Source organism: Vipera ursinii (assembly GCF_947247035.1).
Source record: "Vipera ursinii genome assembly, chromosome: 9".
NCBI classification, from domain to species: Eukaryota; Metazoa; Chordata; class Lepidosauria; order Squamata; family Viperidae; genus Vipera; species Vipera ursinii.
Genome location: NC_139523.1, coordinates 24585043 through 24612346, shown reverse-complemented (window position 1 = coordinate 24612346; position 27304 = coordinate 24585043). Strand labels below are relative to the sequence as shown.

Below are 27304 nucleotides of genomic sequence, written 5' to 3'. Positions count from 1 at the left end.
CATCCATCCTTCCACCCATCTATCCGTTCTCTATCTTATCTAATCCAGGGGCCTGCAACCTTGACAACCTCCCAGAAATCTGGGAGCTGAAGTGCACAAGTCTTAAAAGTTGTCAAGGTTGCAGACCTCTGAATCTAATTTATACAGGTAGTTCTCAACTCAACCGCAATTTATGTTGCTAAGCAAGATGTTAAGTGAGTTTTGCCTCATCTTAAGACTTTTCTTGCTACAGTAGTTAAACCAGGGGTCTTCAAGCTCGGCCCTTTTATGACTTGTGGACTTCAACTCCCAGAATTCCTCAGCCAGCGTTGAAGTCCACAAGTTCTTAAAAGGGCCAAGTTTGAAGACCCCTGAGTTAAGTGAATCACTGCAGTTGTCAAGCTAGTAACATGGATATTAAGTGAATCTGGCTTCCCCCACTGACTGCTTATCAGGAGGTTGCAACAGTTGATCACACCCTGGGACATTGAGCCGTCATAAATACGAGTCACTTTCCAAATGCCTGAATTTTGATCACTTGACCACAGGGATGCAACGGTGGTAAGTGAAAAATGGTTCCAAGTCACTTTTTTCAGTGCCTTTGTAACTTCAAAACGGTCACTAAGTGACCTGTTGTACATCGAGGACTCCCTGTATGCTTTCAACTAGGGGCAATTCTGACCGGCTTACAATCAAGGCAATAAGATAAAATATTAAATATTGTTTACATAAGATAGATGCCTTGGCTGTATAAGGTGAAAACTGAGGGGGAGCAGTTGTTTTGTTTTTAAGACACGGGCTGCTTAAGACACGTGTCTCGCTCTTCCTTCGGATCTTTAACCTTGTCAGCTTCCAGGAAGGCCGGTAGGAAAGGAAAGGTTCCGCCCCTTCACTTTCTAGCCAATGACAGCTGTGGCCGCTTCTTTTAATAACAGCTTCGCGGCTCTTCACGCCCCCTTGAGCCATGATTGGTCGGAGAAATCGGGTAGGCGTAGAGCGGCTCGCAGATTGGGTGTCACGACAAATCCCGCTTTCTTTAATGGACGAAGCGCTTCGGAAATGTTTGATGAGAAGCGACCGATCGGGGCGGGCGTTTGGCCGCCTTTCGCGCTCTGATTGGCCGACTCGTTTTTCCCAGCCGCGGCGCGCGCCCGACGTCCCCGCCCCCTCGCTCCTGATTGGTCAGGGCCGGCGCCGGCGCGAGAGGAGCCCCCGAGCAAAGATGGCCGCGGTTGTGGCGGCCGCTCGTGTCCTGTCTGAGGCGGCGCTGACGGGCGGGCGGCGGGCGCTAAGAGGCTGCGGCGGCTCCTGCTGCCGGCGGTGGAAGCGGGCCGGCGCCTGGGCGCTGCCCGGCCGGACATGGAGCTCGGGGGCTCCGCCGGGCGTCCCTCCTCCGGCGAGCGCGGCCGGACAGGGGCTGACCGGAGCCGTCCTGAGGGAGGTGGCCCAGCGGCAGCAGCAACAGAAGGTGAGCGCCGGCGAGGCCAGACCATCGGGGGCCACAACGACCCCCCGAGCAGGGCCCGTGGCGGTTGTTGGGCCATCACGGAGCTTCCTGCGGGGGTCGGGTTCCAGGGGCCGCGGAGGCCGGGTTGGGGCCTCGCCTGCTGGAAGTTCGGAGTACTAGCAGTAGGTTAGGGCAAGCCAGAAGGGACAGCCCGGGGACCAGGCGCCCACCAACCTTTGGGGGAGCACAGAGACGGGGGGGGGGCTTAAATGAGCATCAGAGTCGAAGTCCTAAAAAAAATACAGGTAGTCCTCGACTTACACCCGTTCCTTTAGTGACCGTTCGAAGCTGCAAGGGCAGTGAAAAAAGTGACATCACCACCTTTCATACTTACTGCCGTTGCAGCATCCCTGCGGTCACGTGATCACAACTCGCACCTTTCGCACCCAGTTCATGTTTATGACCGTCGCAGGGTCCTGGGCTCTGGTGCTCCCTTTTGTGACTTCTGACAAGCAAAGACAGTGGGGAAGCCAGATTCACTTTACACCTGCGCTGAAAAAGAATGACATGACCGTTTTTGACATTTGCAGAGTGGTCACAAATATGAAAAATGGTGATCGCAGGATCAAAATTTAGACATTTGGCAACTGATTCATATTTATGATGGTTGCAGGGATCATGACATCACGGGATCACCTTTTGCGACTGCCTGACAAGCCAAGTCAACAGGATTTACGATAAGGCAACTAAAATGACAAATAGGATTATTGAAACTATATACTTAATTGTTGTTAATTAAAATAATGAGAATTGTCTCAATCTAATGTTTTGCAAAGAAAGATACTTTGGGGAAAGGGGAAATCAAATGAAATTAACATATGGAATATAGATCATAGAAATTAATTGTTAAGGACTGTCTTATAAATGTTATCCAGACAACATACTGATTACAAATTACTGAATGATTTGTGTTATGTTAAAAATGTCTAATAAAATATATATACAAAAAAGAAAACACAATATATATATATATAAAAAAGGAAAGCCAGATTCACTTAACGGCCGTGTTACTAACTTAACTACTGCAGGGATTCCCTTAACAGGTGTGACAAGAAAGATTATAAAATGGGGCAAAACTCAACTGTCTCACCACTGAAAAAGTTGGGCTTAACTGTGGTCGTAAGTGGAGGACTACCAGTATATGCTTTCTGCAGTTGTGCCCTCCCTCCTTTCAGCTTTCTCTCTCTCTCTCTCTCCAGTCAACGGGAGAAGAAGATGGGAAAGGCTCCGATGAACAAGAGAAGACGAAAAAGCAGAACCCTGCCTATACCAAGAGATTGTTGCAGATAATAGGTCTTCTCGGAGCTGGCAATGGCGTAGCAATTATCTACATCTTTGGTAAGTCAGCTTTCAATCTGTGATTTCATGGTATGCCCGCCAGTCAGTGCATCATATTGAAGCTCCCTTCCCTGGCTTACGATCATTGCAACAATCTGAATTGTTACAGTTGTACCCGGTGGCCAGGCCTCTGGATAATATCTTTCAGTTCCAGTGTTTGTGTTAAGGGAGGTTTCTGTTCTGTGGCTATAGTTTGAAATCAAAATATACATGCCAGTGCTCTGAAGGTGAAGAGTTGAATAGTTTATTGCCAAGATGATTGCTTCAGGTCTTTAAGATACTGGCTGTGTCCTCTTTGTTGGCATTAGCAAGTCTTTGATCAGCCCAGAAGATTGATTGATGGGGAAAAATGTGTGTAATTTTATTTCCCTATCCTAAATCTAGTTCAGTTACTGTTAGGAGGCATGATGAGGTGGGATCCTCAAGATTCATACGCAGGTCTCCCCAGGCTATTAAATGGCTCCGTATTTCTCATTGTTGATGAGGTGACAAGATAAAAACCATGTTCCTAATAGATGAAAATTTAACTCATAGTAAATTTCAGCCTGAGCCTGATCGTAATCTGTCCCAGGAAGTCTTCCAGCAATTGTTAAACTACAGGTAGTCCTCAACCTATGACCATAATGTTCCCAAAATTTCTGTTGCTAAGTGAGACATTTGTTAAGTGAGCTTTGCCCCATTTTACAATCTTTGTTGCCATAATTGTTAGGTGAATCACTGTAGTTGTTAAGTTAGTAACATGGTTCTTAAGTGAATCTGGTTTCCCCATTGACCATGCTAGTCAGAAGACCGCAAAAGGGGATCATGTGGCCCTGGGACTATGACTCATTGTCATAAATATGAGTCTGTTGCCAAGCGTCTGAATTTGGATCACATGTCCATAGGGATGCTGCAATGGTCACAAGTGTGAGAAACAGTCATAAGTCACCTTTTCAGTGCTGTTGTAATTTCAAACTGTCACTGAATGAATTCTTGTAAGTCGAGGACTGCATGTACTCCTCCCAGCATCCCTTGGTCTTGGCCTTGCTGCCTGAGATCCTACTAGCTGAGCATCATTTGGTGAGCTGTCAATTCCCTGCCCTCGCTTTGAGGAATGGTAATTTTTCATTGGCTCCTCCTAATACAGGTAGTCTTCGACTTAGCAACCATTCATGTAGCAACTGTACAAAGTTACAGCACTGAAAAAAAGTGACTTACGTCCGTAAGATTATCTGGGATGCCACTCATCCTCTTCACAACGTGTTTTCCTTGTTCCCTTCTGGGAGGAGGGGGCTCCGTGGTATCCGTAGCAGAACATCCAGATTCAGCCATATTTTCATTCCGTACAGCATTAATCTTGTGAACTCTCAGGCTTCCTCCTTCCGTTATATATTCAAGATGGACAGTATTTAATATTTTATTATGTATATGTAGGGGTGTGGTCTATATGTATGTTGTATATAGTATGTTTTAGGTTTGTGTCATGTATGTGTTTCACTTTGAGAGCAGGCAACTAAATTTCATTTTTGATGTGTGCCCACAGTAAAAAATGACAGTAAAGTTTATCTTGTTTTGCACACTTACAACCATTGCAGCATCCCTGTTTACGCGATCAAAATTGGGGTGCTTGGCAATTGGCTCATATTTATGACAGCTGCTGTGTCCCAGAGTCATGTGATCACCATTTCTAACCTTCCCAGCTGTTTTCATGATTCACTTAGCTGCAGTGTGATTCACTTAAGAACTGTGTCAAAAAAGTTGTAAAATGGGGCAAAACTCACTTAACTGCCTTGCTTAGCAGCGGAAATTTTGGGCTCAGTTGCGGTCGTAAGCCGAGGACTATCTGTAGAGCAACAGGGAAAGAATTGACATGTAACCGCAGGCTATACAGTATTGTTTGCTTGTGGAAATACTCTTTTTTCCCCTTTCTAGCACATCTTTTCACTTCCCAATCTAACCTGAGATTTCGTGGTGAGGTCACACTCAAGGACTAACCTGAATCAGTTAATCAGATTAATTGTTTAAGCTTTCAAGATCAGGGAGATGGTCCTACCAACTGTGACCCAGCTTTCAGTATGACCCCAATTTTACCAAATGACCTTTTCAACTTCTTTCTCACTCGCTCACCCACTCTCTTTTTTTTTGCCGCAGGCCGTAATTCAGTGGATGAAAACGGTGCGAAGGTAGGTTGCTTTGTTATCTAAAGCAGAGGTCCCCAATCTTCTGGGCACCAGGGACCCGTTCCGTGGAGAGAGATTTTTCCACGGATCGGAGAGTGTGTGGTTTTGTGTGCTGCCTGCATCCCACGGCAGCCTGGTACTGCTCCACAGACCGGGGGTTGGGGATCCCCGATCTAAAAGAATTCTCTTGTTAACGAGGTGCCTGCCACTAGGGGTCATTCGGTGTTCAAAAGAAAGATGTCCGGCAGTAGCCCGTTTTATCAGAAGCACAGAAAAGATTAATTTGAGCTCCAAATATATTTAGTGTTGGTAAAAACTGGGTAGGAAAAGCAGGCGATGAAATATGTCTTCAGTGATGATTTATATCACAAGGGATAGATATCCCTGTGGAGCAGGGGTGTCCGAGCTTGGCCGTTTTAAGACTTGTGGACTTCATCTCCGGCTGGGGAATTCTGGGAGTTGAAGTCCACAAGTCTTAAAAATTGCCAAGGTTGGATACCCTTGCTGTAGAAAAAAACCTCTGTTGTATGCAAGCTTCCAAGATAGCAATCGCCTGCTTTTTCATTGTGGTCGTTTGTCCTTATAATGGCAGCAGCCTTGAAAGGCCGCTTAGACTGGGAACGGAGGCTTTTCAAGTTCACCAGGAGACCTTGATTAGATTTGAGCCTATTTATTCCATTTTGACATCCAGCATTCTAGCTCTGGCCTTGTGCAGTGAGGTGGCAGAAACTGCTGAGCTCCAAAAGTAACCTGCTCAAAGGCCCGGCATCAAATCTGCCCCCTCTGCGGTCCTAGCAGGACTTCACAGTCGCAAAAGGAAAGAAGGCAGTTGTGTGGCTGCTGGTTTTCCACGTCCCAGTTTTGACATTTGTTTAGCAGCTATTCAAGTCACAGCGGCACTGGAAAAAGCGACTGGTGCAGAGGAATAACTGCTGCAGCAGCCCCGTGGCCACACGGTCAGAATTCAGGCACATGTCCACCAGCGTAGAGTCACACGGGTGGCCGCGTCCCAAGGTCACAGCCTTCCCAGCCAGCTTCCAGCAAGCGGAGTCAATGGGGAAAGCCCAATTCGCTGAACAAATGCTGCGATTTGCTTAACAGTGGCAAAAAAAAGACCTTAAAATCGGGGGTGGCTCGCTTAACGACGTCTTGCTTAGCGCTGGAAATTCTGGTGCCAGTGTTGTGTTTGTAAGTTGAGGACTACCTGTGATTTGCTTTTCTTTGTTTAATACATTGTCGTAAAAGGAAAATGGCTACCGGTATTTTTTTCTTATTTTTATTTTGTTTATTTCTATCCCCCCTTTATTATTTTTGCAAATGACTCAAAGCAGTGAAGATATCCAATACACCTTGCTCCTCCTGTTTTCCTCACAACAAGAACCCTGTGAGGTGGGCTGGGCTGAGAGACTGACAGGCCCAAAGTCACCCACCTGGATTTCATACCTAAGGCAGGACTCGAACTCACAGTCTCCCACTTTGTAGCCTGGTACCTTAACCAAGCTGCTCTTCTTACACTTTTCTGAACAGCGTGTTATGATTTGTTCCTCATTTTTGTAGTTTTTACTCCCCCTCCCCCCCCGCTAACAAATACTCAGTGCCTCTTTTTACACAATGTCTCTAGGGATGCTCTGTTTCTCATCCAGATTCTGAACAAAATATGTGCAACTTGCAGAATAGCCAGTCATAACTTGGAATGTAGAAAACTGCTTCCCTTTCACTCAGTACAAAATGTAATCCAGCCCAGCTTCCCAAATCCCTTTTGTGCCACCGAGACAATATTTGGGTGGCGATTTCCTGTGACACAATGACTCAGCCCTCAGCCTAGGGCAGGCTATGGGGAAAAGCCCGAAGCCAAGTTCCCACAGATGTTTTGTGGTCCTGATTACAACAGGCACATGTTGCCAGGGATGTGTGAAAAGGGTCCTGGCTGATGGGTGCTTGATGTACCTGTTGTTCTGGGCGGAGGAACTAGGGGGGAAGGGGCTGCTCTACACATTTGCTAATGAGGCTGTATTTGCTTGAGAAAGCTTCTTTCAGGCTTCCAGCATTTTGTCCAAAATTGGGGCTTGTTCCTTCATTGGTGAATTTCAGGGAAGAAAAATCCTTAGCCTTTTTGCTCAGCACGTTAGACAGAAAGGGCTGCGCTTAAAGTTTGTAGTGTGCTTGTACATTCCACATTATTAAATTATTTTTTTTTAATCTAACAAAACCTTAGGTCAGTAGTGACTCTTTAGCACAGTCTGTGGTCTGATCCTGGCATCAATGCAGGACGGGGGTGGGCTTTGTATGCATTACCCTTTCGGTCTTCCACTTGATCCGGTCTAGTTTATTATCGACATCATTGAACTACTCACAGAACATAATGCCACACTAGAATTCAGCATGTTTCCTCCTCACCCCCTCAGCAACAATTGCGTACAAAACATTGCAGCCTAAATCCGTAAGCATCATTTTTGTTATAAAAGGTATTGTTGAGCTGGGAAATGCAGGCATCTTCTGCAGTTGCATGGGTGTTTCTGTATTTTAAATTTGTGATCAGCCTTCCCTGTTTATTTCCCTAAGTTGGCGCTTTCTACATTTTGTTTGAGATGACAGCATCAGGATTCTGCAGCCGGCACACTTACCTGACCGGTCTTTTTTAAATTGCTGATTTGCTCAAGAGATGCTGGGCGGTGCGCTTGGTGTGAATTGCAAGCCACGCGGATAAGGGAGGATTCTTTTGATCTGTAGCACAAGTCCCAAGTGCCCTTGAGGAAACAAGGTGTGAATTGCTAGTGGCTTTACACATCCCTGAGGCATTTTGAACAGCCCGACTTAAAATACACCCACCTACTATCCCCAACACCTCTTTTAAGGCCCTGATTTCCTGATTGCCTTTATTCTATACTGGCAGCTTTGATGTTAGAAGCTGCAGTTCTTCACCTTGTTGTAAACAACAACCTGAATTATCCTGGGAGGTGAGGGCATTGGACTGCAGTATCCCAGAGGAAGAGAGGGCTTCCTAAATCACCCTGGGTGGATGACTCTCCTCTCCTCCCCCAGCCCCCATCAGTCATCCAAACCCGAACACGTTCCTTTCATGCTCCCGGGCCTTCGTTTCTTCTCACCGTTACGGGCTTTGGGTCAGCTTATGGCTGGCACATGCCATCTGCTTTGGATTGTTTGCACTAACAAGCACAATTCCGGCACAATTGGCGACTGTCCGAGAAGTCTCTGAGGAGGAAGCAAGTTGGAGCACACAGCCCCTGACTTAACTCTTTGCAGGCAAAGGGAAGTTCATTTTATTTACTTATTTGAATCCTGCCTTTATTATTTTCCCCACCACAACCAGCCTGAGAGGTGAGTTGATGACTGAGAGCGAGGGACGGGCCTGGAGTCACCTAGCCATCTTTATGGCTGAGGTAGGACTAGAACTCACCGTCTCCTAGTGATTGGCACAAAATCGCCCAGCCAGCTTTCGTGGCCAAGACAGGACTTGACCTTACTTTCTCCTGCTTCCTCGCCTGGTGCCTCGCCTTGTGGTGGCCCATCCCAGTAACAATACACAGTCACAAATGTTTGGCTTTTAAGTGGACTCCCCCCCAGCTTTAAAAATCAAGTTTTTAGCAGGGAGAACTGTGTCATAACTTCCTTGTGAAACCTATATTTTTCAGCTTCTATGTCCTTGTTATATCTTGGATAATTAATAGTTGTATGGTCAGACAGATCAATTCACCTTGAATTATCTTATCGAAATGCAATAATTACTCCACAGTGTTGGCTAGAGTAAGCAAAGAACTTACATAAGTTCCTCTCTTACAGAAGAGGGTGTAGTATATTCCTTTCCAGTGGTAGGTTATCTCAAATAGTATAAGCTTGATGTGTATAAATTTGTCTCAAAGAGGAGCTCCTCTTTTGTGGGGTGGGGGAACCCCAGGGACAGGATGTCTTGAATTCTTACAAATGGCCTTGCTTTGAAGTAGCTCCCCGCCTGCCCCTTTGTGTCCTGTTCTGGGGCTATAATAAGACGCCTTTGGTTTTGCTAATGGCCCTTTTTAGGCTGCCTGTCGCATTCATGCAAATGGCCACAGTGAGGCAGCGTGATGGCAGATGTGCCTGGCCCGAAGACCCCGGCTGGCTGGCACACTTCGCAGCTCCCTGCAAGTCGCATGGCATCGCCTGGGTGCAGGGGGACCTGTCCCGTCTAGGCCCATCTCGGCCTAAGTGGTTGTAAAACAGCCTCAGGCTTTGATCTCTCATCCTTTCCCACACTTTCCTTCGGTTTCCGTGTCTTGAGAAGTGTGGATTTGCCCAAAGAGGCTTCTTGATCTTTTTTTATTACAAATTTCCTTTCTCACTCTTTCCATTTGCACTGATCTTCCAACCTCGGTCTTAGAAACAAAAGTTGGCAATTTCTGAAAAGCTGGGAAAGAAGTCACAGCTGGGAAAATCCAGAAGGACCTTCTGCTTCTTGGAGATTTGGGGAGAACTCCTTGATACTGTGTTGTGCAGGGACCTCGGTGGTGTGTTCCTGACTCTTTTATTTGGGGTTGGCGTTTTGGGACTTTGTGTCCTTTCTTATTGGAGAAGACTCGGGAGTCCCTTGGACTGCAAGTAGATCCCATCAGTCAATCCAAGGGGAAGTCAACCCTGACCGTCCTTTGGAAGTACAGATGCTGATGCTGAAGCTCAGATACTTTGGCCACCCAATGAGAAGACTCCTTGGAGAAGCCCCAGATGTTGGGAAAGATGGGAGGCGAAAGGAGAAGGCGGCGGAGGAGATGTTTAGATGGTGTCATCAACACAATGAATGTGAATCTGGGCAGACTCAGGGAGATGGGGGAGGATCAGGGGGACCTGGTCTGCTGTGGTCCATGGTTTGCAAAGAGTTGGACACGACTTAGCAACAGTTGCAATGCAGTCCTTTCTAGCCATCTTAGAGACTCCCGGGCTCAAGAGTCTGTTTTGTTTACCAGGCATGGACCTCTGGAGGAGGACTGCAGTGTTTAAGCTGTGTAGATGTCCTAGGCAACCTTGGCTCTTTTAAGGCTCAGGAATTCTGGGAATTGAAGTCCACAAGTCATAAAAAACCAGGGTTGCCTGGCCTAGGCCTTTCTCTCCAGGTGGTGCTGTTGAGCTTCAAAATTCTGATTGAAATGTTGGTAGCGAGCAGAGAATCCCACTCCCTTGAAATCCAAGCAGATCTGCCAAGCGGAGTTAGAGGGGTCCTCGCCTTACCCACGGCCACCTCTGCTCTCGAATTCAGCCAGGCCCCTCTGGGCTTCCCAGTCCACCACACCCGTGAAAATCATTTTGTCCACTTGGCTCCCGTGTGCCCGATGGGAGGGCAGTGAGGACAGGCAGTGCCGTTGCTTGCAGGGCTAAGTGCTGGCAGGGAAGGGAGCCATCTTTTCCGTTAACATGCTGCTGCTACTACTACTACTACTCAGCTACATGGAATTCCTTGTCGGCTGTGCTCCAGTGTTCCTGCGCTGATCCCGCATCCCAGTTCGCGTGGCCGTGGGGATGCTGCCATGGTCATAAGCGTGAAAAACGGTCCCGAGTCTCTTTTCAGTGCCATTGGTCACTAAACAAATGGTCATAAGTCAAGGACGGCCTGTATACCTCTTTTGTAAGTCTTTCTGGCTTTCGACCAGCAGAGAAATTGGGAATATTGCACTGTCACCAAATCATGTGCCCCGCTTTCCCTCGGGACGGCCTCTCTGTAGCAACCCGACATTTACTCCAGTTAACAAGTTTGCAGATGAATCCAACTGGGTAAATCTGGCAGGGGTGGCTGGATTTGGTTATGGAGGGCAGGAGGGGAAGGGAGCCCAGGCAGCTGCCCATTCTCCGTTGTCAGCCTCAGTTTCCTGCCCTGTCAAGTTGAGGCTCTGTTGCCTGGAACAAAGCATATCAGCCCTTGGCTTTTACTGAGGCATTTTACACTCTCAGCCTCCGTCTCTTCCTTCCGCCTCACTTTACATAATCCCAAATTTGGTGGCCAGAGAAGTAAAACAAAACCACGGCTGATGAACTGGCTTGTGTGCCTCAGCCAGGGGTTACCTCTGTTTCACGCGGCCTTCAGGCCAGGAGTATTTGGGAAAGGAGACCCCGAGAACATTGCAATCATCGCCCTCTCTTTTTGTGAAGTTATCCGCCACGGGATTGTTCCTAGCCCTGCCGGGCTTTGAGCGGAGGATTTTCTGAGCCGATCAGGAGATCTTGAAAGGATTTTGCAGTTTAAGCCAACAGCTGCTTTCCTTCTGCACCTGTAGCTGAAAAGAATGAACTTCGTGCTGTCCGGGCAGGACGGCTGTGTGTTCACGCACTCATGCACGATCAGATGGGGTGCGTGGGGGGGGGGACAACCATTGTTGTTTTTAAGGTCTATTAAGGCCTATTGTAACTTTGTATGGGTGGCTCTTTGGGGGCTCAAACAGCTGGTGCTCTCAAAACGGGCAGAGTTGAAAGGCTGCATTGGCCACTAGGTCTTCCTGGTCCTGGGCAGAGAGCCGGCTCAGAAGATTAGAGTTGGGGGTTTTTTGACCCAAAGATAACCAACTTCGCAACCTGAAATGCAGCGCCATCCGAGTTGGATGTGGGCAGATTAAAATTGTACTCAAGCAGTGCTGCTTAGCAACCCAGCCCCCCCTTCTGTTCTCGCCTCCTTTGAATCGGAATCAAATTGTGGCGTGGTGGCGCAGAAGGTTGTAAAATAGTAGAGGAAATGAAGCAGTTGTTGTGGGTTAGGGTGAGAACGTGGAAAGCCGTTGCGGTGTTTGAACTCAGTAAGAGAAACGGGGGATCCAGACGGTTATAAAAAGGGCTGCCCATTTTTAAAATTATAATCTTCTGTCTCTTCTTCCTGCTCTCCCACTTCTTCATTCCTCTTGGGGAGGGGTCTCCAAGCTTAGCAACTTTACGTCTTGGAAGTCCACAAGACGTAAAGTTGCCAAGGTTGGGGAGCCCTGCTCTGGAAGCTGCTTTTGGTCCCCCACTTTGGTGGGGCTGAAGCTTGCAGGTGCTGATCCTCAGAGGGGGTCCACGCCCACCCTGCAAAAACAAGATTGGCTACCTGCTGCTGGCTTTCCGCAAGCCTTTTAAAACTTGAATTGTTTGGGAAGAATGGAATGACATCATCTGTTTATTATGGTGGCTGTTGCTTGCTTGTTTTTATTTGGCCATTTTTAGTTTTATATTGTGCGGCGACTGATTTTGCGGCTGGCCAAGTAGCTGCCATTAACCATTTATGGGTTCTGATGGTAAGAAATCTAAACCGCCTCTTTAGGTTTTTAGCCTTGTCGTAATCTGAACCCTAAATCAGCCTTCAGCTTAAGGCCGGCTAGGAAGAAGAAGTCTTTGTCTCCAGGCTGATGAAATTAGTACAGATAGTCCTCAACTTACCACAGTTTGTTTAGTGACAAAGTTACAATGCTACCGAAAAAAATGACTTAGAACCATTTTTCACACTTACGACCTTCGCAGCATCTCCAAGGTCACATTGATCAAAATTCGGACATTGGCAACGGGCTCATATTGATGACGGTCACAGCATCCCGGGGTGTGTGTGTGTGTGTGTGTGTGAGGTGATTCCATTGGCAATCTTCTGACCCACAAAGTCAATGGGGGAAGCCAGATTCACTTAACAACTGGATTACTAACCTAAAAACTGCAGTGATTCACTTAACAACTGTGGCGAGAAAGGTCGTAAAATGGGGCAAAACTCACTTAACAAATGCCTCAACGATGGAAATTTTGGGCTCTATTGTGGTTGTAAGTCAAGGACTACATTGTATATTGAAGGAGGCTCCTAGAGAGAGCATTACCCTAGAACAGGGGTGGGGAACCTTGGCTCTTTTAGGACTTGTGGACTTCAACTCCCAGAATTCCTGAGCCAGCATGGCGACCTCTCTCTTTCCCCTCGGCAGGGCTGGCTCAGGAAGTCCACAAGTCCTAAAAGAGCCAAGGTTCCCCACCCCTTCCCTAGTAAAGCTGCTTTGACTTGGTGGGTGAGGGGCTTGCAGTTGCCCTGTCTAGGGCTGAGGGTCTTGCATGATCTCGGCAGGCTGGCTGGAAAGGCAGAAGGGCTCCACAGCTGCCTGATTCGGAGGTGTGAGGGCCATTTGGCTGGTGCACCAAAACTCATTGCTTGTGCAAACACGCAAGTATTTTTTTAAGGTGCAAAAGGAGTTGCTGACGTCTCAGAGAAGATGGCTGAGGCTTCTTGGCCCTGCCTGGAAACGTCCTTGTTCCCCTTCCTTCCTCTGCTCATGCTCGTTGTCCCTTGGGCAGATTGCGACGACTCTGAGCCACGAACGGTCTGTGCCAGGCCTCCCCCGCTTGCTCAGGGGTCGGTTGGGTTGCTCAGGAGCTCCCTGTGCCTGGCAAAGGTCAGGACTCACCGGGACAAATAATAATAATAATAATAATTTTATTTGTATACCGCCCTTCTCCCGAAGGACTCAGGGCGGTGAACAGGGCAAACATATAAAAATACAAGGATACAAAAGTTAAAAAAGAATTAAACACAATGCCCAAGCTAAAACAATAAGTAGATATATTAAAAATAACAATAAAATCCCAACCCATCCCCCATCAGGCCAGGCCGGCTTGTTCGAACAAGTGAGTCTTCAGATCGCAAGCTTATTTCCTTTTACACAGAGCGTTTAGTGCAGGTGGTCCTCAACTGACAATCCCAATAGTGTGGACTTCAGCCTCCAGAATTCCCCAGCCACCACCCCTGCCTTAAAATTTTATTTCCTCTCTTTATGGTGTATCTGTGTTTTATGCATTCGTACATTCGTCTTCCATCTCTTTGCAAAGAGTCCCGGAGAACAAACCAAAAAGATCCTCTCTCGTCTTGTGAATTCCTGTGTACGTTACACCAAGGCGTTGTTTTCCACTCAGTGTCTGAGTCTCCCATCATATCCTGGATTTTTTGTGGGTTTTTTAAATTAAAGTTCCTGCTTCTGGAATGGCACTCTGGTCATGGGAATAAAACTATCCCCAAATTAACCACGTTCCTCACATCTCATCTTCCTTCCTGCCATCTGTTTTGACCTGGCCGGTCTTCCGCTGACCCGTTTGCCTGACCACTCTGAACTAGGGGTGGCAGTCCGCTGCTGCCTCCGGGACGGTCTTGTAAATACGCAAGGAAGAAAATGAATCACAGCAGCCACAGGCCTCCCTCGCTGAACCCCGAGCACCACAACGCCAAGCCAGCCTTCCCCGGCTGAGTTCCCTCAGGGTGTGACGAGGGCTGCGAGTAATTCTGGCAATGAGCACATCTGGAGGCGCCACACGGGTTGGAGAAGGCAGCTGTAGAGCCAGTTTGGTCTAGTGCCAAAGGCACGAGGCTAGAAAGCGGGAGAAACTGAGTTCTAGTCTCACATGAAAGCCAGCTGGGTGACTCTGGGCCAATCCCCAGGAGACGGTGAATTCTAGTTCCACCTTAGTCACAGAAGCCAGCTGGGTGGCTTTGGGCCACTTGCTCGCTCTCAGCCCAGCCCACCTTACGTGGTTGTGGTGGAGAAAAAGGAGGAGGAAGGAGTGTTAGATATGTTCACCTCCTTATTTGTAAGAGCGCAGGCGGGATACAAATGAACAGGTAGACATCTGGGTGTCTGTTTTGTTGTTCCCCCCCTCCCGGCTCCCATTTTGGGATATGCAGTGTACCCTTGGAATGAAAATAAAGTCAGTTCTCTCTCAAAGGTTCTTTGGGAAAGAATCTTTGAGACAACTATGACCTGGATGATTGAGAATCTCTACGAACATGTTGTTTTCTCTCTTCTTTTTGTAGATTCCTGATGAATTTGATAATGGTAAGTAGACTAGACCGGGGTTTTGAAATTTTCCTGGATGGGCTCCGGTCAACAGGTTGAGTTGAGGATCAAAAACAGCAGCGAAGTCATTGCAGAAGTAAATCTGGAGTTGCCACCGTTCTCCAAGGAAAGCACAACTGGAGCGTTTACTGCGTATTATTCACAATTGTCTAATTTATTTCCAAGCATCCTACTGCATTTCCTGAGAGCAAAACAAAAAATTGCTTTCAGCTAATCGATGTGCTTCCGTATCTAAGCGCCTAGCTGAATTGCGCCGGGAACTACTCTGTAAAGGGACTAAGCCCTTTGAACCACAAGCTGGGTGGCTGCAGCTATGACCTGCTGCCCTCGGCCCCTAGTCACCTTTTCAAAAAGTGAAATTTCCTTTAGTGCGGTATGCAGAAATAACCAGAATCGCTTTCCCCTTGCAATCGCTTTCTCTCTTGGGGGCTGCCTCCAAAGCAGCGGCTCCCTTGTCAGTGGGCAGGACAAGGAGCAAAGCTCCCTGCTCCATTCCTCAGACCATCCAGGCTCCCCCCCACACACACTCTCCCTCCCCCTCCCTGCCTGTGTTCAGATAAAGGGGAAGAAGGAAGAAGAGTTCGGATAGGGCCAGGGCGCGGCATCCCCAGGGTGGCCAAAGCATGTCACTGGCACTCCAGATGTCCTGCTGATGAGGGAGGCAGCTGGGGAAGCCGGTTTTGGAGGTTGACATCTTCCTGGGGGCTTATTTGGGCGGCTGCTGAGGCTTCTTTTACCCGTGTTGTATAGTCTCTGGGGATTCTGCCGTGGCTGAGCCCCGGACATCGGTCTTCACTTTGCTTTAAAACGAGGTTCTCCCAACTGGGCAACTTGAGGGCTGGTGGACTTCAACTCCCAGAATTCCTGAGCCAGCCATGGGAGTTGAAGTCCACAAGTCTTAAAGTTGCCAAGCTGGGGGAGCCCTGCTTTATAAGATAGGTGAATCCGGTGACCCCTTAGGTAAGGGGTCCAGCTGTCTAAAAAGCCCCAAGGTTGAGCATTGCCAAGCTCTCTTAACGCTGCTCACAAATGGCACAGCTCTCGTTGATCGTCTTCAGAGTTGGTTGGAGTGAGCGGTATCCAAGTTGAGTTATAGAATTGTAGAGCTGGAGGGGACCTCGGGGGTCTTCTAATCCAGCCCCCTGCTCAAGGCAGGAGCCCTATTCCATCCCAGTCAAAGGGTTGCCCAGTCTCTTCTTGAAAACCTCCCGATGATGGAACACCCCCAGCTTTGAAGGCAGGCCGTTCCACTGTTTAATTGTTCTCTCAGTCCAGACATTTCTCCTTGGCTCTAGATCAGATCTCTCTTTGCTAAGCTTCTATTCATCACGTCTTCTTGTAATTATACTAATAGTTTAAGGGGAATGGCTCTTTTCCGAAATGTAGCATGCCCCCTTTGTAACCAGGATGCTGCACGGAGAACTCCAACTTCTCCACCCCGCAACGTGGGGCCTGCTGCAAAATCTGAGGGAGAGTCTTTGCATTCTGAGCTTTGGGAATGGAACGGGAGGAGGGGCCAGCCGTGGCCACGTGCGGCAGAGGGCCAGATGGATCCTGCTCGCAGCTCCCCCAAAGCAGATTGTGGTGGGACGCTTCGGATGGTGTGGGAAGGGGGGTGCTGGGGCGGGCGGGGGAGCTGCTTTGGGGCAGGCGCAAAAGGGTGCCTTCCCCAGCTCCTTTCATCCAGGCATATGTGCTGACAGGATTAAAAGGCGTAGCCTCATTGTTCCCCCCCCACCGTAAATTCCCTCCTTCTGCCCCCTTCCTTCCAGATTTTCAGCTCACTCATCGCTCCTTGGTGGAAAAAAATGCACACGTGGCAGGGAACCCCGGTTTGCTTAACCAAATCTGGCGCTGCTCTCTTTTCCTTCCTGGATTGTTTAATTTACGGCAGCTTGCAGGGAAGAATAAAGGAATCCCTTACCCAAGCTGAGAGGTTATTTAGCATTTCCTGCAAAAGTCAAATTTAGTCAGAATGGAGCTGGAAGGGGCCTTGGAGGTCTTCTAGTCTAACCCCCTGCTCAAGCAGGAGACCCTATGCCATTTCAGACAGGTGGCTGTTTGAGACTAAAACATGAAGGAGAGTTGCAGGATTTGGGTTTGGCTAGTCTAAATAAAAGAAGAAATAGGGGGGACATGATAGCAGTATTCCAGTATTTGAGGGGCTGCCACAAAGAAGAGGGGGGCCAGCCTGTTCTCCAAAGCAGCTGAAGGCAGGACAAGAAGCAACGGATGGAAATGAATCAAGGAGAGAAGCAACCTGGAATTAAGGAGAAACTTCCTAGCAATGAGTTCAGTTAACCAGTGGAACAGCTGGCCACCAGAACTTGTGGGTGCTCCATCCCTGGAGGCTTTTAAGAAGAGGCTGGACAGCCACTTTTCTGGAATGGGTCTAGGGTCTCCTGCTTCAGCAGAGGGTTGGACTAGAAGACCTCCAAGGTCCCAGCTCTATTCTGTGTGATTCACGTCAATGTCATTTCTGCCTGCTGCAGCCCACTATTTGGGGAGGGGGGCGACGGGGCACCTCTTCCCGGGATTCCACCATGGCCCCCTCCAGTTGACAGGAATGCCCGCCTGCCCATCCTCCTCCCTCCAGCCCAGCTGCTCTGCTCCCATTACCATAACAATGCGCCCCAAATTACACCCCATTCAACAGGCCTGCCTTTGATTGATTAACTTGGAGCTTCTGTTTGAATAACCCTGGCGGCTAAAATGGGAAAGCTGCAATCTCGGAGGGATAGTTAACGGGGCTGGTGGGGAGGCTGCAGTGTTGCTCACACGCTCTTTCCTCCCCGGCCTGACCTCTGCTTAAGCAAGCTGGTCCTCGAAGGATCCCTAGTATGTTTGGGGGGGGCACTGCAGCCCCACATATGTTCCAGCAACATCAGATGGTTTGCGGGGGGGGGGGGGAACGGACCAGGTTGAAGCTGCAGCTTTGGCTAAGAATTGCTCATCAAGATGCCGCATGCAGCTCAGGAACTACAATTGCACCCAAATGTACTTTTTTTTAAATTTTGCTCTTGAGGTTTTGCAGGTAGTCCTTGATTTATGACTACAGTTGGGAGCATTATTTCCTTTGCTAAGCAAGGCCGGTGTTAAGTGAGCCACTCCTGATTTTATGACCTTTTCCCCATGGTTGCTAAGCGAAGCACTGCACTTTAGTGAACCAGGCAGTCGTTAAACGAGCCTGGCTTCCCACAGTGGCTTGTCAGAAGACCCTGGGATGGTCACAAATGGTGATCACACAACCCTGGGATGCTACAACCATTGTAAATGTATATTGGTTGCCAAGCTCCTGAATTTTGATCACATGGTTGTGGGGATGTGGTCTTAAATTTTAGAACTGGTAACTTCGAACGGCCACTAAAACGAACAGTCGTGTAAGCCGAGGACCAGCTGTGTTTTTATTCCAGTTGAGACTGAAGTTTGATGGTTTGAAGTAACTTTAAATGCATCCATTTCCACCTTCCCTGCCCAGAAAAATACCTGCTTAAAAATTGGAAATTGTACTGCTGGTGTTTGAGGGTTGGAATGGATTTCGTGCAGCCTCAACTGCAGTTGAGGGAATTTTTGAATTGGGATCGGGACCGGTTTCGGTTGTCCATGCCAGCCAGCACCCAGGAGCAAAAGACATATCGGACGGGGTGCCTGTCAAGTCATCTTTAGACTTCTAATCTCCAGAATGACAGGGTCTGGGACCTGGGTTCTATTAGCAAAGGGCGAGAGGCTTTGCTGGTTCTGCGACATGCTTTCTTTCATTTGGCTTACAGATGTGGTGATTATTCAACAGCTGCGAAGGTCATACAAGTATTTCAAGGATTATAGTCAGGTGAGTGTCCTGTTTCATCTCTTTTAGGGAAGTTTTGGAACAGGGGCCTCCAAACTCGGCCACTTTAAGACTTGTGGACTTCAACTCCCAGAATTCCCTGGCCAGCGCATACTGGCTAGGGAATTCTGGGAGTTGAAGTCCACAAGTCTTAAAGTGGCCAAGATTGGACAGTACCGTTTTTAGAATCTTTTCACAATTCTCCCAAATGAAAAAATGCACCAAAATGAAATTATATCCTATTTGGCTTTAAAGCTTTCTGGTCTCCCGTCCAATCCAGGTGAATTACCCTCCCCCCCTTGGTCCTAACCACATAGCTTCCCTCCTTCCCACTCTACACCCCCACCCCAAACCCGTTCAGCAACTTGGCCTCTTCTGATGGCCTCCTGCCTCTTTTCCAGATGATCATGGAGCCCACCAGCCCTAAGTTGCTCCCAGATCCCTTGAAGGAACCGTATTACCAGCCGCCTTATACCCTGGTTATTGAACTCACTGACGTCCTGCTGCACCCTGAATGGTCGGTCTGTATCCTTTCCAGGAATTGGGGATCGGGGCAGCGCATTCCCCTCAGAGCCAGGGGGCACAACAGGCACTTGGTTGCCACCTTGTGGGGTCCTTGGTGCTCTCTGAGCTGGGTGGTTTTCTTGCAGACGTTACATGACCAAACTAGGTAACAACTTCAGTGCTAGAAGGCAGTGGGCTGATTTTATCCTTGATAATGAAACGTCTGCAAGAAAACCACCAGAATATCTGCCAGGTCCAACGGAGATTAGTTGATAATTGTCCTTCCTGCCTAGCTGGTGTTAGCTTTTTCTCAAGGTCTCTTTCTCTTGTCCTCAGTTAGTGACCGGCTGGCGCTTCAAAAAAAGGCCGGGCATCGACAACCTCTTCCAACAGTTGGCTCCGCTCTACGAAATCGTCATCTTCACCTCTGAGACAGGCATGGTGAGTGCTCCAGGGATGGGCCTTGCCAGCTGGCAAAGCGGTTTGGGAGGCAGCCGAGTGCTTGGCTCCTCTGCGGGCCCCCCCCCCATTTTAAAGAGGCTTTGAGTATGCAGAATGAACTTGTCCCCGCTATTGAAATTAAAAGTCCCTTATTTATTTTTAAATTAAGAACAGGTCTGTTAGCTCAGGAGCCTCCCAACTGGGCAACATTAAGACTTGGGACTTCCAGAATTTTGGGGAATTCTGGGAGTTGAAGTCCCCGAGTCTTAAAGTTGCCCAGTTGGGAGGCCTGTGCTTTAGCTAAAACTCCATTATAGTTTCAGCCACTGCTGGGCCATCAAACAGTGTTCTTGAGTTGAGATTTGTGCCCAGCTGGGGGAATTGGACATAAATGTCCCAGCAAAGGAATGGAAGGGTGATCCATCGTGGACTTTGTGCCACACAGATGCAGAGTGACCACAGGGGATAACCTTAGACCATGTCAGGCCATGGAGAGAGGGAGGGGCAGCTTAGCACAGCTGGTTAGCCCCTGACCCTCTTCCCCCCTTCCACGCTCCTCCTTTCTCACGCTTGAGTGGTGGCAGTGGGGTCTCTCCCAGGGAGCGTGCCACAGCTCGTTTGAATATGAATGGCCCCCTCCCTGCACCTCGCATCCCATTGAATCCCACCCATTGCTGCACTAATTGAGTGGGCCTGTCTTTGGGGAGAAAGCAGCACCCCAGTCTTCACCCCGAAGGCCAGGAGCTGCTCAGGAAAGAGGCTGCAGGTGTCCACCCCTGCCTTCTGGGAGCTGAGTCAACCCGTGGGCTCCAGCTAGGCCACATCCAGAGCTGGGCTCTAAAACGGGCAGGCCCAGGACTCTGCTAACACCTTGAGAAAAAGCACATGAGGATGCCAATCAAGACAACCTCTTAGGTATTCTAGGAATACCTGTAGTCCTCAACTTACGACTACAATTGAACCCTTTTCTGTTGCTAAGTGAGACATTTGTGAAGCGAGTTTTGCCCCATTGTACGACTTTTCTTGCCACGGTTGTTGAGTGAATCACTACAGTTGTTAAATCGGTAACACGGTTGTTAAGTGAATCTGGTTTCCCCAGAAGGTCACAGAAGGGGATCGCATGACCTTGGCACACAGCAACCGTCATAACTGAGTTGTCAAGCATCCGGATGTAAATCCCATGACCGTGAGGATGCTGCAACGGTCATAAGTATGAAAAACGGTCCTAGGTCACTTTTTTCAGTGCCGTTGTAAGTTTGAACGGTCACTAAATGAAGTGTTATAAGTCAAGGACTACGTGTAGGAGGTGACCAGGCTGAGCCCGAGGGAGGGAGGGAGGGGTCCAGCGTGTCATAAGCCTCGAGTCTCTTTGTACCCACAAGAGACTGGAAATCCCGCCTTCCTTGACTTCCCTTGGCTCTCATCTGCCGCCAGTTTGCTTTGACCGTTAGTGGTTCAGGTTCTTACAGAGACCGAGCAGTAAAGCTTTCCATTCATCTGAACTGCTTGGACTTCCTGATTTTCCCATGCTTGACAAACACCTTAGATAGTCTAAGAATATCTTAGTTATTCTAAGTATTATCTTAGCTATTCAGCCGTACATCCCGCTTGAGCCCCCCCCCAGGCTTAATTGATTCTTATTTCTTTGTTAAATTTATATGCCGCCCGTCTCACTGTCAGGCGACTCTGATCCATCCTTTCTAAGAAGGACGGGACTTGGCTGGGCTTTTCTTAGGCCTAGCTGCAGAATCTCAGACGTCGGGCTAGCAGGGATTGGCTGTGCAGCCTTCTGAAGGGGTTTCCTGAGAGCGCACAGGGAGCATCAGAGTCAGACCGCTTTTAGCTTCTTTTGGTTCGAGCTGATACGGCTTATGACACCTGGACGTGTTTTAAAGTTCTTTTAGAATCATTTGGGGCTTGTAATTCCCTTCTGCCTTCTTTCTCCTCCCCCAGACAGCTTTTCCCCTCATTGACAGCGTTGATCCCCACGGCTTCATCTCCTACCGGCTCTTCCGAGACGCCACTCGCTACATGGACGGGCATCATGTTAAGGTAGGGAGGCAGCATGATTTGGGAGGGCCGCGGGGCCCCGTGTGGGAGGGACCCAGTCATCCTTTGTAATGGCTTTAGAGTCGCATCGGAGGGAGCCCTGTGAAGCTGCCAGCCAGCCTAAGGCAGGACTAGAGCTCCCAGCCTCCCGGCGATTGGCCCAAAGTCACCCAGTAGACTTTCGTGCCTAAGGACTAGAGCTCCCAGCCTCCCGGTGATTGGCCCAAAGTCACCTAGCCCGCTTTCATGCCTAAACCAGGATTAGAACTCGCCATCTCCCACTTTCTAGCCCAGCACCTTAACCACTCGTCCAAACCGATCGGCTAGGAACCCGAGGTGTTCCGTCTCCCAAATGCTTCCGTGGAGTCCAGTGGGGCTTCCTCCAAGAGAGACTGCAGGGGCCAAAGCCCTGAGGGCCCTCGTCCCCCTGCTGTGGCCCGCTCTTGGCATCCCAGAGTTTCCCTCGAACTCGGCTGCCTGTTGCCTGTCTGGGTGAGCGCCGGGCGGGCGCAGTCTGAGATAACAGCTGCCCAGGCCACGTGCTGCACCCGGCGGGTCCCCTGGGCCGGCCGGCCACAATAGAGGCAGGAGGGCTTAGCTGGGCTCCCTCCAACGGGGCAGAGCTGCCTTCTGTCCGTCTTCTGCGCGGCCTCCCCCCTCCCGTCACCTCCCATCTGCTGCTGGTGGGGGGCCTTCTCCGTGTCTTAATTGTTTGGATTCTCTCCCCCCCCAAGTAAGCCAAGTGGGGCAGAGGGGGTTAGTTCTCTCATCCCGGGAGAAGCAGCCCAACTCTTTGGCAGTAAATTGCTGCTGCGTTAAAGATGGAAAAAGAGAGAGAAGACTCACTTGAATCCAAATGCTCAAGTGTCTTGTCTTTAAAAGAATTCTTTAAACAAGCCGGCCGGCCTTTTTAACGGCTTTTTCTTTCCTTTTTTATTTTCAGCGCCCAGGATCAGAGTGGGTCCTACATATTAAATGTTAAATTTACCTTTTTCTCTTTTTTTTGTACGCTATTTTTTTTTCTTTTTTTCTTTTTTGTTGTCGTTAGTATTGAATGTATGTATGCTTTTGTTTCATTTTGTTTTGGATTTTATCTTATGATAAAACAATAAATAATACAAAAGAAATGAGCGGCCAGGCGATTTAAACATAGATTGAAGGAAGGCATTTTTAACCCGGGTGGGGGTGGGGGGGAGGTTTCTGCCCAGTTCCTTCAGATTACTTTGTCTTGTACTGAAAGCAAAGATTTGGAAGTCGGAGCGATGGGTTGAAAAGGCAAGTCTGCTCTAATCCAGCCAGGCAACCAGAAAGGAAAAGCGAAAGGGAAAAGTGGTTTGTTGAACTACTTAATGACTAATTTCCAACTACTTCTCCCTGTGAGGAATCCGTAATCTTTGTTTTCCCCCTAAGAGCATGGGACTTTGGAGCATTTGGTACACGAAAAAGTCTGCGTGGCTGCTTTAAGAGCACTTCTCTGAGCAGTTGAGGCAGCTTCCATTGTTGAAAGCTCATGCCGCACTGCCGCCTTTCCATTCAGACTGAGGCCTGAGTGGTTCTAGACTAGGATTTTGAAAAGGTCCTTTTAACCTGGTGGCTGCATCCAGACCCTCAATCGTGGTGTGGCCTTCCGTCAGCCAGGAGGCTCAACCTGAAAAATGCAGTCCGGTCTTTCTCCGAGTCGGAGGAAAAATTGTGGAAGGATGTGGGAATTTCCCTGCCGGGAGCATGGAAGGCCGGACTCCCTTTGACTGTCCTTGGGCCGCTCCGGCTCCCCTTCTTTGCTCAGCCAGCTGGACCTTTGCCAAGCGCTGGAGGAGCCCCAGAGAGCCGCCCCCTCCCACGGCGGGGGAGGGCTGGCTAGCACCCTAAAACTCCCCCCCCCGCCTTTTAGTCAATTTTCACACTCGCTTTAATTTATCCTTGCCTTTACACTTTAAATTGTGTATTCCCTGCTTATGCTTGGTTGACAGATGAAGGTGGGATGGATGGACGAATGGACAGAGAGACAGACAGACAGACAACGGATTGATTGATTGGATGGGTGGACGGACAGAAGACAGATTGGTTCATTGGGTGGGTGGACGGATGGAGCCTAAGCAGACAGCCGTCTCACCTGCCCGTCTCCTTGCTCCCCCAGGACATCTCCTGCCTGAACAGGGACCCGGCCAAGGTGGTGGTGGTGGACTGCAAGAAGGAGGCCTTTCACCTGCAGCCCTTCAACGGCCTGGCCCTGAAGAAGTGGGACGGGAACTCCGATGACCGCACCCTCTTCGACCTCTCGGCTTTCCTCAAAAGTGAGCCCGGGGCAAAAGACAAACTTCGGACGTTGGTTTTATTAATGCCGTTTGTTGTTATAGAAATGGCGGGCATTTACTGTCAACTTAGCCAATTCAAAAAGCAAAATGAGGTGGCTATTTTATCTTAATAATAATAATAATAATAATAAAGTTGGAAGGGACCTGGGAGGTCATCTAGTCCAAACCCCTGCTCAGGCAGGAAACCTTATACCATTTCAGGCAATACCATTTCAGGTATTTATTGGAAATGGATTCCTTCTCTTTCCCCTTGCACCAACACCTCTCTTCCACCCTCCCCCCCTCTTCCCTTCCCTGTTTCCATTTATATTTTATATTACGACAACTTTTTAAAAAAGCAAGTAGAGGCTCGGTTTCAAGGAAGCCGACAGGCGGGGAGGAGACCCTGAGCGTCTCCCTTCCCAGCTCTTTTTCCCGGAAGATCCGGAGGGAGCCTCAGGGCCCCAGTCTGGCCAGGTTTCGGGGGCAGAGGGCGGGGACGGAGGGAAGCTTGTGCCAGGCAGGCCTCCTCGGAGTCAGGAAGCCGGGCTGCTGGCTTGGTTGCTTTTCCCGGCTTTGGGCTGGGCCTCACCTGCGGTTCTCGTCTCCTGCAGCCATCGCCCTGAGCGGAGTGGAAGACGTTCGCTCCGTGCTGGAAAACTACTCCCTGGAGGAAGATCCGCTGGAGGCCTTCAAACGCAGGCAGTCCCAGCTGGAGCAGGTGAGGGGAGGGAGGGGGGGAGGGAACTGCCGGCAGTCCTCGGCTTACAACCACAGTTCGGCCCAAAATTTCTGTTGCTAACCGAGGCAGTTGCTAAGGGAGTTGCTTCTCCTCTCGCGACCTTTTTCCCCGCACCGTTGTTAACTGAAGCGCCGCAGTTCTTCAGTGAATCCCGCAACGTTTAAGTGAATCTGGCTTTCCCACCCACTCGGTCTGCTGGGAGACGGCTGGGAGGGTCACAGAAGGGGATCGTCCCGTGACCCCCGGACAGGGCAGCCCTCGTGGACGGAAGCCAGTTGCCGAGTGTCCGGGTTTTGATCACGCGACCCCGGGGATACCGCAAGGAGTAGGAGGACACTACTACTAAGTGTGAAAAATGGTCATGAGGCATTTTTCCCAGGGCCGTTGTAACTGAACAGTCACTAAGCGAATGGCGGTAAAGTCGAGGGCTACCTGTATCAGGCTGGGAGTTGGACGTCCACAGGTCTAGCCCCTCTGGCTGGGGACAGGGCTTCCGAGAGCCCTGGGTGGGCCGAGGAGGGGTCTGCACGGCGGGGTGACGGCAGGGCCGGTGTCTTTGCCCCTTCCCAGGAAGAACAGCAGCGCCTCTCCGACCTGAGCCAGCACAAGAAGCAGCAGCTCTTCTTGGGCGCCCTGGCCAGCCGGCTGTGGCCTCGCTCCAAGCAGCAGTGACCCCGGCCCCATCCACGAACGGACTTCTCGGCTCTTCCTGCCCCTCGGACCCCAGCCTCTGAGGAGGGGGCCTTCTCGGGGAGGCCGCAGCAGGAGGGGCAGAGGCTTCGGCCCAACCTCGACGCGGATCGTGGGCTGCAACCTGCCGCCACTTGCCCTGGCGTCCCCTCCGACAGCGGCATCGTTTCTTGAGACCAAGACTGCGTGGGGTGAGAGCGAGCCTGTGCTCTGCCCTCGGAAGGGGACCGCTGCGGGATCAGGCTCCAGCCGAGCCCCCCCCCCCCCCCGCCCGGGAACGGAGCCCGACTGCGGCAGCACGAAAAGGAGGCAAAGCTCCAGGCAGGGAAGGAGGAGAAGACGGTCTCTCCAGCGGGCCCTGGTCCCTTGCTATCATGTTCCCATCGGGCGACTGACGGTGCTCCTGGTCAGCTGGGGTGAATGAGAGGAATGTTGGGTGTATTCAGATTAAATGGCCATCTTTATAAGAGCGGCTTCTGCTCTGTCCGTCACTTGTGGGGCCCTTGGTGCTCTCTGAGTTGAGGGCTTCGTCTCAGACGTTTTAAGACCCAAGGAGGTCGCATCATCAGTGCTAGGAGGGAGTTAGGGCTTTGCAGAGTGGAGAAGGGAGGAGGAGGAGGAGGACTGTGGGGTCCTTGGGGCTCTCGGAGCTGGGTGTTCTTATAGAGGTTTTATGACCCGGGTGGGCAACCTCATCAGTTCTAGAAGAGGGTGGGGGTGTGGAGAGGAGGAGGAGGAGGAGGAGGAAGAAGACTGGGAGGGGTCTTTGCTTTCTTGCAGACGTTTCACTGCCCAACTAGGTAACGCCATCAGTGCCAGAAAGGAGACGGGTTGCTCTCTCTTTGTGTATGAGTGGCTTGTCCTATCAGTCTGGTTTTCTTCTTGGTGGCGCTGTAATTAGGCCGTTACCTACATCAGCCCAGGGAGTTGGAGCACCTGTGTCGTCAGCCTCCCCCCCCCACACTCCCAGCCTGATCTCCCCCCACTGAAAAATCAGCTGCAGGCCTTTGTCTTGAAGCAGACTAGCTGTAAACAGGAAAGAAACCCAGCTGGAATGTGCTGGGGGGGGGAGAGAATTCTGATGCATAAACATTGCAGAATTGTTTTACAGTTTTTACAGTCAAGAGGGTTTCTTCTCTCACACTAAAGCAGCCCCCCCCCAAATGTGGCCATTTTAAGATTTGTTGAAGCCCACAAAAGGGGATTTAAAAAATCTTAAAAAGGGGCCACGTTTGGAGACCCCTGTTCTGAAGGGGGCCAGGGGGGGCAAAGGGTCCCAGAAGGAGGAGGGGAGCAGGGCTGACCAGCCAACCAGCCCATGCTGGTCTCCCCTGCTAGCGAGGAAACATCCCGGCTTCTTCCCCCTCCTTGCTGGCAGGGGGCTTTGGGGGCAGGAGAAAGGGGGACTCCGCATGTGATGAATAGGGGGTGACGAGGAGGGTGAAACGTTGGGGGGAGGAATGTCGAGAAGCCCACCCTGCAGGGTTACTCCTGGCTGACCCTGAGAGGGAGGGGAGGGGATTGTAACAGCGGCTGAATGGCCTCGTCCTGGCCCTGGCTGAGAGGGTAGTCTCCCTGCCTCTAGCGGGTGGGTGGGCTTGCGTGCCTGCAGAAGGTAGGGGAGCCACCAGATTTGACGCCTGGAAGCAAGCGATCCACAGGGCTTCTCAGTTTGGGCCACTTTAAGATGGGTGGACTGTGACTCCCAGAATTGCCCAGCGAGCTGTTCTGGGAACTGAAGTCCACCCCTCTTAAAGTTGCCAACTTTGAAAAAGCCCTGGCTCAGGACACAAGTTGGGCAGAAACCTGGAAGGACATCGGTCAGGAGATGCCTCCTCGCCAGCTGCCTGGTAGCCAGGCTAGGCCGCTCCGTTCCCCTCCCGGCCGCCAAGGGCGATGGAAAAGCCCTTTGTTTTTTCCTTGATCAGGCCATGCCAGGCCCAGATGGACG

At 50.0% G+C, this 27304-nt stretch overlaps 1 protein-coding gene across 1 annotated transcript; it reads left to right on the top strand.

Moving 5' to 3' along the window:
- The first annotated feature begins 1190 nt into the window (after positions 1–1190).
- TIMM50 (translocase of inner mitochondrial membrane 50) lies at positions 1191–25820 on the top strand. Its single transcript, XM_083369627.1, has 11 exons — positions 1191–1447; positions 2686–2824; positions 4955–4986; positions 14765–14786; positions 18578–18636; positions 19035–19154; positions 19474–19578; positions 21532–21630; positions 23765–23921; positions 24536–24642; positions 25234–25820. Exons 1-11 carry the CDS (start codon positions 1202–1204, stop codon positions 25333–25335), a joined length of 1188 nt encoding a protein of 395 aa, XP_083225753.1. The 5' UTR covers positions 1191–1201; the 3' UTR covers positions 25336–25820.
- The last annotated feature ends 1484 nt before the right edge of the window (positions 25821–27304 follow it).

What these genes read in the sequence shown, in the direction of transcription:
- TIMM50 (XM_083369627.1), top strand. Translation starts at nt 1,202, where the DNA reads ATGGCCGCGGTTGTGGCGGCCGCTCGTGTCCTGTCTGAGGCGGCGCTG. An exon ending in AGCAATTATCTACATCTTTG is followed by an intron (nt 2,825 to 4,954) that starts GTAAGTCAGCTT and finishes TTTTTGCCGCAG; the next exon opens with GCCGTAATTCAGTGGATGAA. An exon ending in GGCAGTCCCAGCTGGAGCAG is followed by an intron (nt 24,643 to 25,233) that starts GTGAGGGGAGGG and finishes GCCCCTTCCCAG; the next exon opens with GAAGAACAGCAGCGCCTCTC.